At 41.9% G+C, this 13471-nt stretch overlaps 1 protein-coding gene across 1 annotated transcript; it reads left to right on the top strand.

Annotated features, from left to right (window-relative positions):
• The first annotated feature begins 2062 nt into the window (after positions 1-2062).
• Positions 2063-10215, top strand: LOC112568094 (monocarboxylate transporter 12-like). Its single transcript, XM_025245195.1, is given in 9 exon segments — positions 2063-2251; positions 4469-4751; positions 5408-5551; positions 6078-6566; positions 6569-7171; positions 7547-7816; positions 7999-8043; positions 8046-8123; positions 8401-10215. Coding segments are annotated over 8 exon segments (2070 nt in total). The 5' UTR covers positions 2063-2251; the 3' UTR covers positions 8559-10215.
• The last annotated feature ends 3256 nt before the right edge of the window (positions 10216-13471 follow it).

Here is a 13471-nt window from a genome sequence, read left to right as displayed (position 1 = left end):
ACGTGGCTGCGATTTGCCCAGAGATTAAGAATGTGGACATTGGACATCTCTCCTTGCAAGGGTTGCATGCACCGTTGTCCTGGAATATTTCTGTCCGGTCCCAACATTGCCTCGTCACGAGCCGCCAAAGAAGATGAAGGTCAAGGAGATATTCCCAACACACCTGCCTTGGCCTTGATCTTTGACCTGTCTAGCACGTGCAGCGACTGTGGCTGTGCTCATGTCAGCCACCCGTTAAGCCACCCGTCTGACGAATCCAAACATTTGCCGAGTGCTTCTTCTCGTCGGAATCGATTCCACCGATCTGTCTGAGACCGGAAGCTGAGTTCGCTTCTGTCATCTACGCCAGCGATGGCAATCTTTGCGTCGGTCAAGCTGGTCCTCATAGATAACACACGATCTGGTTAGAACACACCTTAGCACAGGTAAACTTCTACAAGCACGTGAAATGTATGTTATTAAAATCTGCGTGAGTGCGCGCGCGTGTGTGCATGCGTGTGAATGAAAGAGAGAAAAAAGAAAAGGTAAGCAGATGAGTGAACAGACTTAAAAATTTAAGTTTAATGTAAGTATATTCTTTACAGGGCATTAAACGTGGTCTGTAGATGGATCTAATGATAAATACATGAATGCAAGTGTTTCATTTACCGAGTTTTACTTGTTCTACCTGAGCATCTTGTAGAAAGGAATGACAAACGATCGCTGTGTGAGTCATGTCGACATCCTTTCTCTGCTGCAAGATGCGCAGTTTTATTGTTCATAATCCATATTTCCGTGATTTTCTCAAATTTTTCCTTTAATTCTCCCACCTTGTATCTTCGTTAACCTACAGTCTCCATACATCCATGAACCTTATTCGTTACACCCATTGAAGTTAACATAGACTTCTTTCTTCTTTTCATCCCAACATCATCCTCACATTTTCTGTATGTCAGGTCATCGCTGAACACTCTTCACATGCGATAATAAAGACGATACTTTAAGACACGACCCACAGCAAGGACACAAAGGATGAGGGTTAATATATGTCAAGATGTGTCATTTTTTTAGTTTGATAAACACCTTAATTTTTGTTTTAAAATCTTGGTTACAGCCGTTTCACCCCATTCACCCTTTAACCCTTTTATCTGGCGTTTATTCATCATCACGTCTTCAGGGAAAGGGTGAGGTATTGTATGGATGACAGAAAGTAAGAATATATATACAGTCGGTGACGAAGGTGTGTCTCTGGTATTGTTGACATGACATCGCGTATACCATTAAATTACGGGGTATATTACTACCCGCTTCTATCAGCCCATCGACCCACCAACCTTTCAACCCAGCAACTCATCTTGGCCTACATCGTCATATAGTTTCATAGTTGACGAACGGGTAGGACAGGTGAGCAGGACAGGTGAGCGGGCGCTGATTCGGGTTTAAAAAGTGACCCCGAAAATATGTTATCGAGAAAAAAACTACCACTCTTTTTATGAATTTTTTTGGTTAATCTCAGAGAAAATTTGTCGCACGCTACGTGAGAGTGGCCACCGGACAACAACGTGCTTACTAGACTACGTGAAATACAGCAACGAGCAGAACGTTGAGTCTTGAACTCTAAAAGGACGTCTGACCCTTTGAGTGGATCGAAATAAAAAGATAATATTTAGACACGTGTCATCGAAATGGGATCAGCGAAGGTGAATGGTTTAGACTAGCTGCCACACGCACAAACACACACACACAAACACACACACACACACACAACACACACACACACAACACACACGCACACACACAAACATACACACAAACATACACACACACAAGCACACACACGCACGAACACACGCACACACACAAACATACACACAAACATACACACACACACACACACACACACAAGCACACACACGCACAAACACACGCACAAACAGACATACGCACACAAGCAGGCACACACACACACAGATACACGTCCACTGTCCATTCAGTCAAATATCCACTAGTAGTATTCAGTAAGTGAAATCTTGCAAATGCAAATGATAGAGAAGGGAATGTTAGTCTCAGGTGCGAGGCCTACAGCAGGGTGGGTGTCAGGTAGGCTGCAGTCACTCGTCTCACCTTCACTGTCCCGATAGCCTCGTAAGCTCCTCACTGTCCGCGCGACTGTTGCGCCGAGTGCGTCGACTGAGTAGCGATGTAGACGTCGCTCCGGCACTGGTTCTCTGCTTAGACTCGCTTGCAGGAGGTATGTGAGTTCCTTTTCATGGTGGTCCCTGTATGCAACTATAGACTTCTTGCTGGTCAGCGTCTAAAATGTCTGACAGTGTATAGGGACTTCTTTTCTTTTACTTTTTGTAGGATCTCTAAGTAAACTGAATGCAGAGAAATAGAAAGAAAGAGAGAAAAAATGACTGAATAAAGAAGAAATTAATAAAGAAGAAAAAATGACTAATAAATTCGAGGGAAAGCAGAAATCTAACTGAATTCTAACTTCTGTTTTGGTAACATATTCCTTATACAGATGTTTTCATTTTATGATTCCGTGACTTTGGTTGGGTTTTGTTTTACTCCAGCTATCAATATCAATAATAATTATCATTCGTTCTATCTGCAATATCTATCATTAAAAAGATACATAAAATGAATGACAACGAAAAAAATGAATAGCTTTGTCTTAACCAGTGTTTCTGTGCACCTTAAGAACGATGTTACTGGGTGGATTATCATTAATGTGTGAGGATCAGAGGACAACAATGACATTCAGCGCTCGTGGTCCTCCTTAAACCACTTTAGTTTCCATAGAGACATGCTTGTGCGCGATGGCGTGCACGCGCCGTATCCGAAGCTGCAGTATTTTCATAGAAATCAAGCAGAAAAAAATGTGTCCACAAAGTCTGGACAGGTAAAAGTTTTACAGAAAAGTGAGACTGTTATTAAAACATGCGATTGACATTAGGATCAGGATCCTGATCACATTAACACACGGACATGCACTCGTGAACTAAACTGTTTGGTCAGTGATCCTGTCAATACTGTTATCGCCTTTGATGCTTTTTTATTTATTGTACAACTTGCATTTAGTATACAGGTAAAAAGCGGTCACTGTCTGTACTCAGGATTCAAATTAAGCGTGATCTGTTCGTGACAAAAGTAAGAAAGAGTTTTGGTCTCATCTACTCTTAATTGTTCGTCGCGTGTACACAGTAAACAGGTTTGTCAAGGTTTAATCAGGTGTACACTTGCCACAACTCTGTCACGTGACCAAGAACTGTCACAGCTACCTGCGCGATCGTGACAAAGCATGCGTGACGTCTTTGTCGCGGTCAGAGGTCAGGTACAGGTAAGACTAACTCACCAGGTGATACAGGCAGTACGGTCTGTGCTGACCCATGGATAGGCAGGATAATGACCTGGATAATTAGAACGAAGGGAAGATTGCCTGTCACTGAGTGTGAATATGAACAGTGTTGGTGTGTCTGTGTGCACACATCTCTGTGTCTATGTATTTATGTGGAGATACAATATGTGTTTGTGATTGTGTTTGCGTTTCTGTATGCGTGAGTTCTTGCGTGTGTGTAAGTATATATATAAGCATATATGCATACACACAAGCAAACATATATATATATATGTTGCGCATGCTACAGTGGAATGAAGGTGTGCGTATGTCGGGAGCCGCTGTATCCAATGACACCTGCACTAAATACCTGTCTTTTAAGTGTTTGCGAAGCTCAATAAAAAGTCACCTCACTCTACAATCGTTGGAGAGGGAGGTGATAGACACGGCAACTATTTATGGTCCCCTTGTGTGTAGTAGTCTTTATCTTTCCTTTACGGCCTCACCTTTCTTTAAACGCCCAAGCACCCACACGCACATTTACTGATCCGTTCGTACCAACGAATACATGAAAAGCTTATTTTCTCACTTTAAAAGCCTTTCTCACTTTCTCTTCCCCTCTTTTAGACCTTGATATCTCACATTCACTGTGTGTGCATATATATATAAGGGAATGAAAGCATATAAATAAGGATCAAAGACAGGATAAACTTTTTAGGGAATATTCTTGCGTCTCTATCATTCTGCCCTAAATTACAGATGAATACACATCTGCTGACTGATATCTACTTATATATACATTCGCACACATACATTCCATGAATTCTTCTATATCACACTTCTAACTTCCCGAATTAAGCTAATTCGTGATGATCTGTTTCTGCATATTTATAAGGAATCGAAAATCATTTCAGACACAATTTCTATTATATTACTTTTTTTTTTTTTGGCTGAATCTTCCAGGTGTTACTGACTTGTGCACATACCTTAATCCTTAGGTGAGATGCTAAATACATGCTTAGTTGTTATGTTGTTATTATTATTACTACTACAGTCAAGTTGGTCAAATATTTCTTTATTTCGTCTGTCGAAATCTTAAATCTTTTAGTCAGCATGACTCAAAACCTACCAATTTCATGTTCACAGATGGCAGCGCCGAAAGAAAGAAGCAAACAGCCCTCAAAGGGACGAAACAATAATGCCAAGCCCTCCTTCAAGCCTCGCAAGGTCCGCCCCGTGCTGGCCACGCCCCCTGACGGTGGGTGGGGCTGGGTGGTGGTCGCCTCCTCCTTCTTCATCTCCGTGCTGGTGGACGGCGTCTGCTTCAGCATGGGCATCTTCTTCAACCCCTTTAGGGAATACTTCCAAGCCACCAACGCCGAAACCGCCTGGGTGGGGGCGGCACTCAACGGAACTTACTTGACCATAGGTTTGCTGTCCTCAAGATCTTGAAAACGCCTTCTGCGTGATCCTCCCGCCATCTTAGCGATGTCGCTTCTCATTGTCTTTTCAGTTGTTCATCAATGATGCCTTTTATAGATCTCCCACCATCATTAATTTTACTTTAAAATATGTTCGGATTAGGAATAAATTCTAGATTGCATAAACTAATTTATTACAACTGCAGATGAGACAGATGCAAATTTTAAAATTAAAAGCGACACCATTGAAAACATTTAGTTTCTGAACTTTATTAATGATATTTACATACATTGCTACTTCCATTGTTATTGAAATAAATTTGTCGCTGGATACATGTATTTATGAAAATTATATATTACTGATCGCTCAAAAATTTATTTATTCATTGCTTCATCTGACAATCAGTAAAAATAAGGAGTAGAATTTAATAACATTCAGCGCATGTTTTTGTTCTACTCTTTTGGTTCGCTAAACAAGTGATAACTCATTGGACACTGTGATGTCGCGGTTGAAAACTATTACCGGGACTAAAAAGTTTCCCGCAGTTCCAGCGGGTTAAAGCAGGGCATCACTGCCTTTCTTCTTTCATCCCTATTATCTAGATCTTTCCATCTACGTGCTCCATCTACCAGTATTTCATCTGTCTACAATTCTTTGTGACAGGTCCACTGGTCAGCGCAACGGTCAATCGGTATGGTTGTCGCCCTGTCGCCATGGTCGGGTGTGTGGTGGCCAGTGCCGCGCTCTTTCTCAGCACATTCTCTCCCTCTATCTACGTCCTCATCTTCGTCTACGGCATTATGACAGGTGTGTAGGTGTGTCTGTGTGGTGGTGGGCAGGGATTTGGGGGGATTGTTCTATTATGTCATTACGCTGTGTATGTTTTCATATGATTGTGTTCTATCTATCGCGTGTGTCGTGTGTGAATACTTATTTTGGTTCGTCTGCTTGTATGTCTTTGAGGTGTGGTGTATGCATGTATGCTATTATGTGTATGCATGATAATATATATATATAAATGCGCCTTTATGTACATGTACCTGCGTCCCGTTGTGCGTGCATATGCGTGTGCCAATACGCGTGAGCAAGAGGAGCACAGGTGTCTGCGGGTGTGCACGTTTGCGATGTTGCTGTTGTTTGTGGGTTACAGTTACTGATGATTTGTTGTGTAAGAAAAAATATGCTGTTGCTACCAACGACGACGACGGTATTGATTGATTGATTGATTGATTGATTGATTGATTGATTGATTCTAAATTTACAGTGGCACAAGCTGCAGCTGAAAGAAATATTTATAATTTGTCACTATTGGATCTCATTTTTCTCCATGCAGGAATAGGCTTTGGGTTAGTCTATCTCCCCGCTATAGTCATGGTTGGGTACTATTTTGAGCGGCGGAGGGCGCTAGCAACCGGAATCGCTTGCTGCGGCTCAGGAATCGGGGCCTTCGCGTTCGCTCCTCTGTGCAACTACCTTCTAGACCTGTATGGGTGGAAAGGAGCTACGTGGATCTTGTCTGGGCTGGTGCTGCACGGTGTTGTCTTCAGTCTCTTCTACAGACCTTTGAAACATGGCCGCGAGGACGTTACAGACACGCACAACATAGAGACGAAAGAACAATCAGAAGGTCTTCTAGTAGAAGCAAATACTTATAACATCAGTCAAGCAGGCAAGCAGGAGAGACAGGAGGAAATAAAAGACACTGGAGAAAGAAACAGACATGAAGAACTTTCGTTTCCAAGGCTACCCTGGCGAGTGATCCCATTCACTTTACAAAAGAGCAGACCACACTTTCAGACAGCAGTTGGCGTGTGGATCCTCTGATGACGCCAAAGGAAGGTCGCAAACCGATGACGGAAAGCGGAAAAGACATGCCCAGCCCCGAAGGTAATAAATCATTCCAGTTCGTCTTGTCGGAGCATCCCCAAGAGCCGGGCAAAGCCAACGAAATGTTCAAGACAGTCGTGCCGAGCTTTCGCCCCGTGGACACCGTGGACAGCAGCACCTACGCCTCGGAGTTCCACCTGACGAGTCAGGTGCCCACCTTGCGCAAAGTCCACAGTCACGAGCTCATCAGCGAGAGCACCCCCAAGCAGCACTTCAGTCGCCGACAGTTGCGGAAGACGGAGGAGAGTCCTTTGCAGCGTCTGGACATTTTCTACGGCGGCAGTCTGGAGCGGCTGCCGGAGTTCAAGTCCTCCGGGAGTATCAGCATCTACCGGCAGAAGGTAACGCGCATGGAAGTGCTGCCAGAGGCTGATGACGACCAGAAGAAGGAGCCGCCAGACAGCGGAAGTGACGTCAGCGACAAACGCAGCTGCTGTCGGAGATGGTTCGTCGATCCTCTGTATCAAGTGTTCGATTTTTCCTTGCTGAGGAGCCCGACATTTCTGGTCTATGGCTTTTCGTGCTTTCTGTGCATGGCGGGTAATTATCTCACACCATTCTCTTTTTTTTCTCTGTCTGTCTCTGTCTGTCTCTATATATGTATATATCGGTAAAAGACATTTTCTGAGGAAAAAGGACGCCTTCCTATATATAAGATTGTATTTTAAGACAAACACACAAAATCAGACATTCGCAAAGTGACCTATATTAAATACACAGGTATTTGCATATTTGTCAACATATACAAGTCTCATACAATGACATATTTTAACCTCCAAAACACATTCATTATTGTAAAAGGATGTTCAACTCCGGTAAAATAAAAGTGTCCAAAGTGAGCAGTTTACAGTGTTGTCTTATTCGTTCATGATCATGACATGCCTCATTGTCGCTCTTTTTTATTCTCTCCTGCAGGATTTTTCATTCCGTTTCTCTACCTGCCCACTGTCGCTCAAGGTATGCAGATAGAGAAGGCGATGGCAGCTTTCCTCATTTCCATTATCGGCATCGCCAACACGGTGGGCAGGGTGATGGTTGGGTACTTTTCCGACAAGCCTTGGGTCGACCCTCTCCTCTGCAACAACTTCGCTCTCATCATCGGGGGCGCCGCCACCATCACTGTGCCGTGGATCAAGGTATACGGCCTCTTCGCAGTGTATGCCATGGTCTTTGGCACCAGCATAGGTGAGGACGAGTGTTCAAAACATATTTCTTTGCGTCTAAATTGCACATTACTATCCATTTCTTCTCTTGTTATATTTACAAATTCATAAAAAACACACAGTCGTCCTCTTGAACCTTTTACTGTCAACGCCTCATTGCTGACCTCCCAAAGTTGAACTTTCACTTTTGACCTGTCACTGTAGCGGTGTTTGTGTCACTGCGGTCCATCATCATGGTGCAGCTGATTGGCTCGAGAGGCTGACCAACGCCTTTGGACTGGTGATCATGTGTCAAGGCCTCACATCCTTCATCGGGTCGCCCATCGCAGGTAAGTCCTTCTGCCCTCCTCCCGCATCCACAGGATGCAGGGTGTGTGGATGCAGGGTCAAAGCTTCATGGCCGATGAAGCTGCAGCGTGAAACTGGCGAGACTGAGTATTGTGTATTGAGTATTGTGCATGAATGACGGGTAATCAATTAAATCAGGAAGATTATCATCGATAAGAGTTATGTATTAGCTATCTGCTGGGAAGAAGTGCGTATAAACAGAATGTGACAAATTTTAATAATCGTTCGTTTAAGTTTATCAACACACAACTGTCTCAGGTGCTCTGTCTGATGCTACGGGCAACTACGATCTGTCTTTTTACGTGGGAGGGTCAACCTTGGTCCTGGCCGGCCTCATCTGCATCCCCCTGCGTCGCATTGCAAACTGGGAAAACTCGAGATTCGTTCCTTCGGACGTGTCCATCGCAAGAAAATGAGGGACAAGTCAACCTCCACATGAAGCAAAGTGTTTGTTAAGTCCGACAGCTCTTTCGTGTGAAGTCGCCTACCTTTCTATATGTGTGTTACTTTGTAAAACCTAAAGAAGTCATTTACTAACTACAGACGGATGTACGATGATCTGCAAGCAATTTTGCAGAGTTTGTGACAACTTTCAGAATATCGTTGCTTTAGAGTAGCACATCAATTTTTAGATATTAACATCACGTTGTAACACTTTATTTATTCATTTCTACGTAACAAGAGATTGCTACTGCCAAACATTCTAATAATTTCTATCTGTTTTATGTTTAGTATAGAATATTTGTCAAGTCAATTTTTAAACTTTGTTTTGTCTCTGCCATAATTGTTATTATATTTAGTACTAAACTGAATTTTATAGCACTTTTATTGAAACATTACTATGCATTTTTATTTGTAACTACACAGTTAACACAATATAATATTTTGGCAATAAGTCAAACGTAAATAGTATGTTTACCGACTTCTTTGCTTTTGAGTTTGTAGCATCAACGTGTTTCCTCACATAGAAAAAATAACAACTAGCGAAACCCCCAACCTTCCTCATGGCGAGGTTCGAACTTAGAGTAATTACTTATAAAAGCTACCTCACTTTCTTTACAAGGTTTGACGCAGTACCTGCCTTTGGTACCTGCAGCTGTGCTTATATGTGTACGATAGGGAAGCGGACAGCCGAGTGGTTAGAGCGCCGGCGTCCAACCTGAGAGCGCGCTGGTTCAAAGCCCGATTAGCGCAGCAAACTTCCCCAGTCGACCCAGCTGGTGGGATGGGTACATGACTCCATAGAGGGATGGGGAAGGAGAGGAGATGGGCATCGCCCTCATTTAAAGCTGGCCCCGAGAGAAAAGTGAGATCTCTAACCCTCAAGGACTTGAAAAGGTTAGGAGATGACCTTTGCCTTTCATTACCTTTACTTATTTCTACTAATGACTATCGCCAGTCACTGCTAATTCCTCTGACTTTTAACATATTACCTGCCTCTACTAATTACATGAAATGGTATTCATCCCACTAGCAGACTACAAGATGATCCATCGATGACCTGAGCAACTGCATCACTCGGTTAATTATTGAAGCTTATCTACAAAAACTGTTGGTGTGATAACTGTCTAACTTCTGACGTGGAGGACGCATTCACCGACTGCTTTTTGTGACACAGTGTGTCTAGATACTGTATTTCACGTCACATGTGTCAACCTGCTCAGTAGGTCACAGTCGTACTTTGTACTGTTGTACTACACGTATGTTCTGTGTAGCATTTTCCGTGAATGTTAGAAAGATTCGTGTTTATTATTACCAAAAATATAGTTCACATAACACACATAACCACACACAAGCACGTATAAACAATATTAGGTTATTTTAATTCAGGGGAAGCTACTGCTTATTTCCTCAGGTACAATGTTACGATTCTCTCCCCTGCACAATGTTCAGATGTGAATAGGAAAACAGAGCAACCGCCAAACACACATTTTAAAGCGAAATGATGAACAGCAGGTGTGTTCAAAATACTGTTTAATGGTGAAATAATTTGTGTAACATGCACCTGAACGTTACAGTGTTACAGTGTTACAGTGTAATGTCTGCTTGGTACAATACAATGCGTTTGTTTTCTGTACAGTGTCCAACGTCTGTGTGTGAGAGAGTGTGTGCGCGCAGAATAGTGTCTAATATGTACGATCCAGTGTGTCTATATGCTCGATTCAGTGTGTGTGTAAGCGACACAGTGAGTGTATCGTTTGTGTACACGATGCAGTGTGTATACTGTTTATTTGCACGATACAATGTGTTTATTTGTTCTTCCTCACACACTAACACCGTCTACATAAGACTACACGGAAGGCAGTGGAGATGTCTTCTTACAGCCTCACAGATGTGTGGTACAATGTATTATGAACACTGACTGACGTGTGCATGATTGCAAGAGGTATGGAGGTAGTTGATCAATTCGCATTCACCTGTTGACATATTTTACCTGCAGCTGCAAGTGATCTTAAAATTTCACTTCTATTTGATGTTGACATTCGAAGCTAGTAGCATCTAATGTGGGACAGACCGCGGCTACCTTCATGTCACACACCTGTAAAATCTCTCCGACACTAGGTCTTAGCTCTGTAAAACTAATCTTTTCATCAAATGTTTTAAAACTTCATATCCTTACACAAAAGTCACTCAAGTACCAAACTGTTTATTTACTTTTACCTTTAATAGATTAATCAGTTTTCACACAGAGAGGACAAAAGGTGTCAGGAAAAGAGCTAGACATCAAAAATAGAGAGCAGAAAGAAAATTTACTTTGCATTTTTCAGTAAATGAAGGTGTAGTATGTACTTTGTTGACAACATGTGTAGTGTGTACTTTGTTGACAGCGAGAGGAGACAGACCTCGTACTAGCTGCTGACACCTAGGTAGGGGACACCTAACTAGTGTCCAAAGAGAAAGCCTGCAGATGTCTCTCCTGTGATCTGAATAAAAGAAGTAAAAGTTCTTGTTTCAAAGCAATACGCCGGGTGTGGGACACGTTATCTTCTCGGCAGCAAGAGAGAGTGAGAGAGAGATATATAAAAAGCTGGCGCGAGGGGACAGGTGTATAGGCAAGTTAAATTTTGTTGGGCAAAAACGTGTGTTCAGAAAGCACAGCTTCGAAATTAATGTTTCTGAGTTTCAGTTCCTTCATGTGATTACGAATAGGATTTTCAAAGCACGTTCAGCACAATCAATATGCTGTGTGTTAGACACAATGAACCACTCTTGGAAGGTCTGCCAATGGTGACAACAACAATATAAAGTAGAAAGAAAATTTACTTTGCACGTTAGGAAAAGTGCTGTTAGAGTAGTGGTAGAACAAATTCTTTTTTGTTGTAAATCCCTTGGAGGCTGGCGTCCTAACATCAGCGAGCTCCGCCGGTCATCGCACGATGAGATGAATCACGTGCATATTCCGGGTGTTTGGTCGTCGAGACACGTTGCGTTATTACAGCACGGGTATCCCTCTCTGCACTTAAATCCTTTATTGATGCACTGCAATATGAAGTTGGTTTAAATACGTGTACATTCAGCATTTCTTTCTCTCTCTCACACACACACCATCACACACACACGCGCGCGCGTGCGTCACAATCTCACACACAAACAAATGCAAACTGATACAAAAGCCACAAACACACCAATGTATTCAATACAAAGCTTGCTTGTTGGCATGACTTTACAACTACAATGCAAAATAAATACAAACTTCATTCAGACGGAAGGAAAGATCTACGTACGATCTGCCCATAGAGGACTGTGGTCAGCAGCAACACAATGTAGAGAATAGTCATCACAGACTTCAGGATCTCCACGCTTTGATAAAACATGTCTCCGTTGTATTCTTTGAAAGAAGGAATGAAGCAACTAATTATGGAAATAATGAATTATGAAAATATCGACTGATGACTTTTTTAAAGTTATTAAAAATTTTCCGAGTTTTATTTTATTGCAGAAGTAGGAACTCTGAACGTGTGGTGTGTGTGTGTTTTAAACTTTATTCATGAAATGTAATAAATGTCAATCTTTTTGAACGGAGAAAGTGTATTTGAATTTTTACATTATTTTGTTGTTTCGGTAAGCTTGAGGAAATCTGTAACATTTTCTTCCACTGCCATTTGTTTTTCTTAAAATGACCGCCACGTAGACATTTTAACCCTGGGTAGCTCGCTCAGTCTTAGGACGAGAAGAACAAGTTTGATATCATTAGAAACATTGAGACTTGTACATGTTATCGATGTAAATGTCTTCGATTGTCAAGTTAAGACTCTTTTTGAGTGCGCCATCGAAAGTTTCGTGAGAATTTTACTTACATATTTCAGTCCAACTGCCTCTGTCAAGCTGACATCCGCGAATGGTGGCAGGTGTGGTTAAGATACTGGATAGTCACGTGATGTCATACAGTTTTCTACTAGCTCAGCTTTACGACTGGCATTCTTCTTTAGGACGAAGTAAACATGATTCCTAGGGCTGCCCAATCATCAGTACAATAATAGTAGCAAGGTGAAGCCTTTCGTTGTAACGATGGGCACAAAGCTCAATGTCTCATGACAGTAACAAGTCTTTTACATCTGCCAGCAGTCAGGTCAAGTAGGTCACCGTGAACGAGGTGGATGCCCGGGTAGAGGGTGAGCATGCATTTATCCCATGCGTAAAATCTAACAACAATATTATGTGTACCTTGGAGGGTAGTCGACGCCAAAAACCCAACCAGACAAAAAACCACCAACAATGGTTTTTCCTAAAATGCCTGCAGCTTTTAGTCAAAGAGCGATTTCTTCTCATCCTAAACGGTGCCACAACAAAACACAATTTGAATGCTTACAAACAAATAAAAACAAAAACAATACAGACTGAATCACGGCTTGTTTCATTTTTTGGCAACAAGCTAAAGGTAAGACTCTTTTTAAAACGTGTCACAATTGAAAAAATACTGAAATTCTGAAAATATCATCCCTATTCTAAAATAGCATTTGATAACAATCATCGACGAGATGCTGTGCATCACTTGAAATGTTCAGGATTGTATTTTAGTGTGGGGGAAGTAACTCGGGAAGTGTGACATTTATTATTATTCTTGTTTTTCTGTAGAGAGAATGTCCGTAAAGAAAAAGATTGATGTTAAATTTTCTCTTTCTGTTGACAGAAAGAACTTCATATTCGTTGAGAGTACTGTCAAAATAAAATAAAGATAGACTAGTTGTTAAACCTAGCATTGTTGTAACATACTGACAAACAATGTTTACACTTGTCCTGACCGATACTGATGAATACTACTCTCTTCGTTTTACATCTGCTGGAGATATATCAACAAGACATAAAACAAAACCAAAAAACTTCAAAG

The sequence above is a fragment of the Pomacea canaliculata genome, linkage group LG7, assembly GCF_003073045.1.
Source record: "Pomacea canaliculata isolate SZHN2017 linkage group LG7, ASM307304v1, whole genome shotgun sequence".
NCBI lineage: Eukaryota > Metazoa > Mollusca > Gastropoda > Architaenioglossa > Ampullariidae > Pomacea > Pomacea canaliculata.
This window is presented reverse-complemented; position numbering and strand designations above follow the sequence as displayed.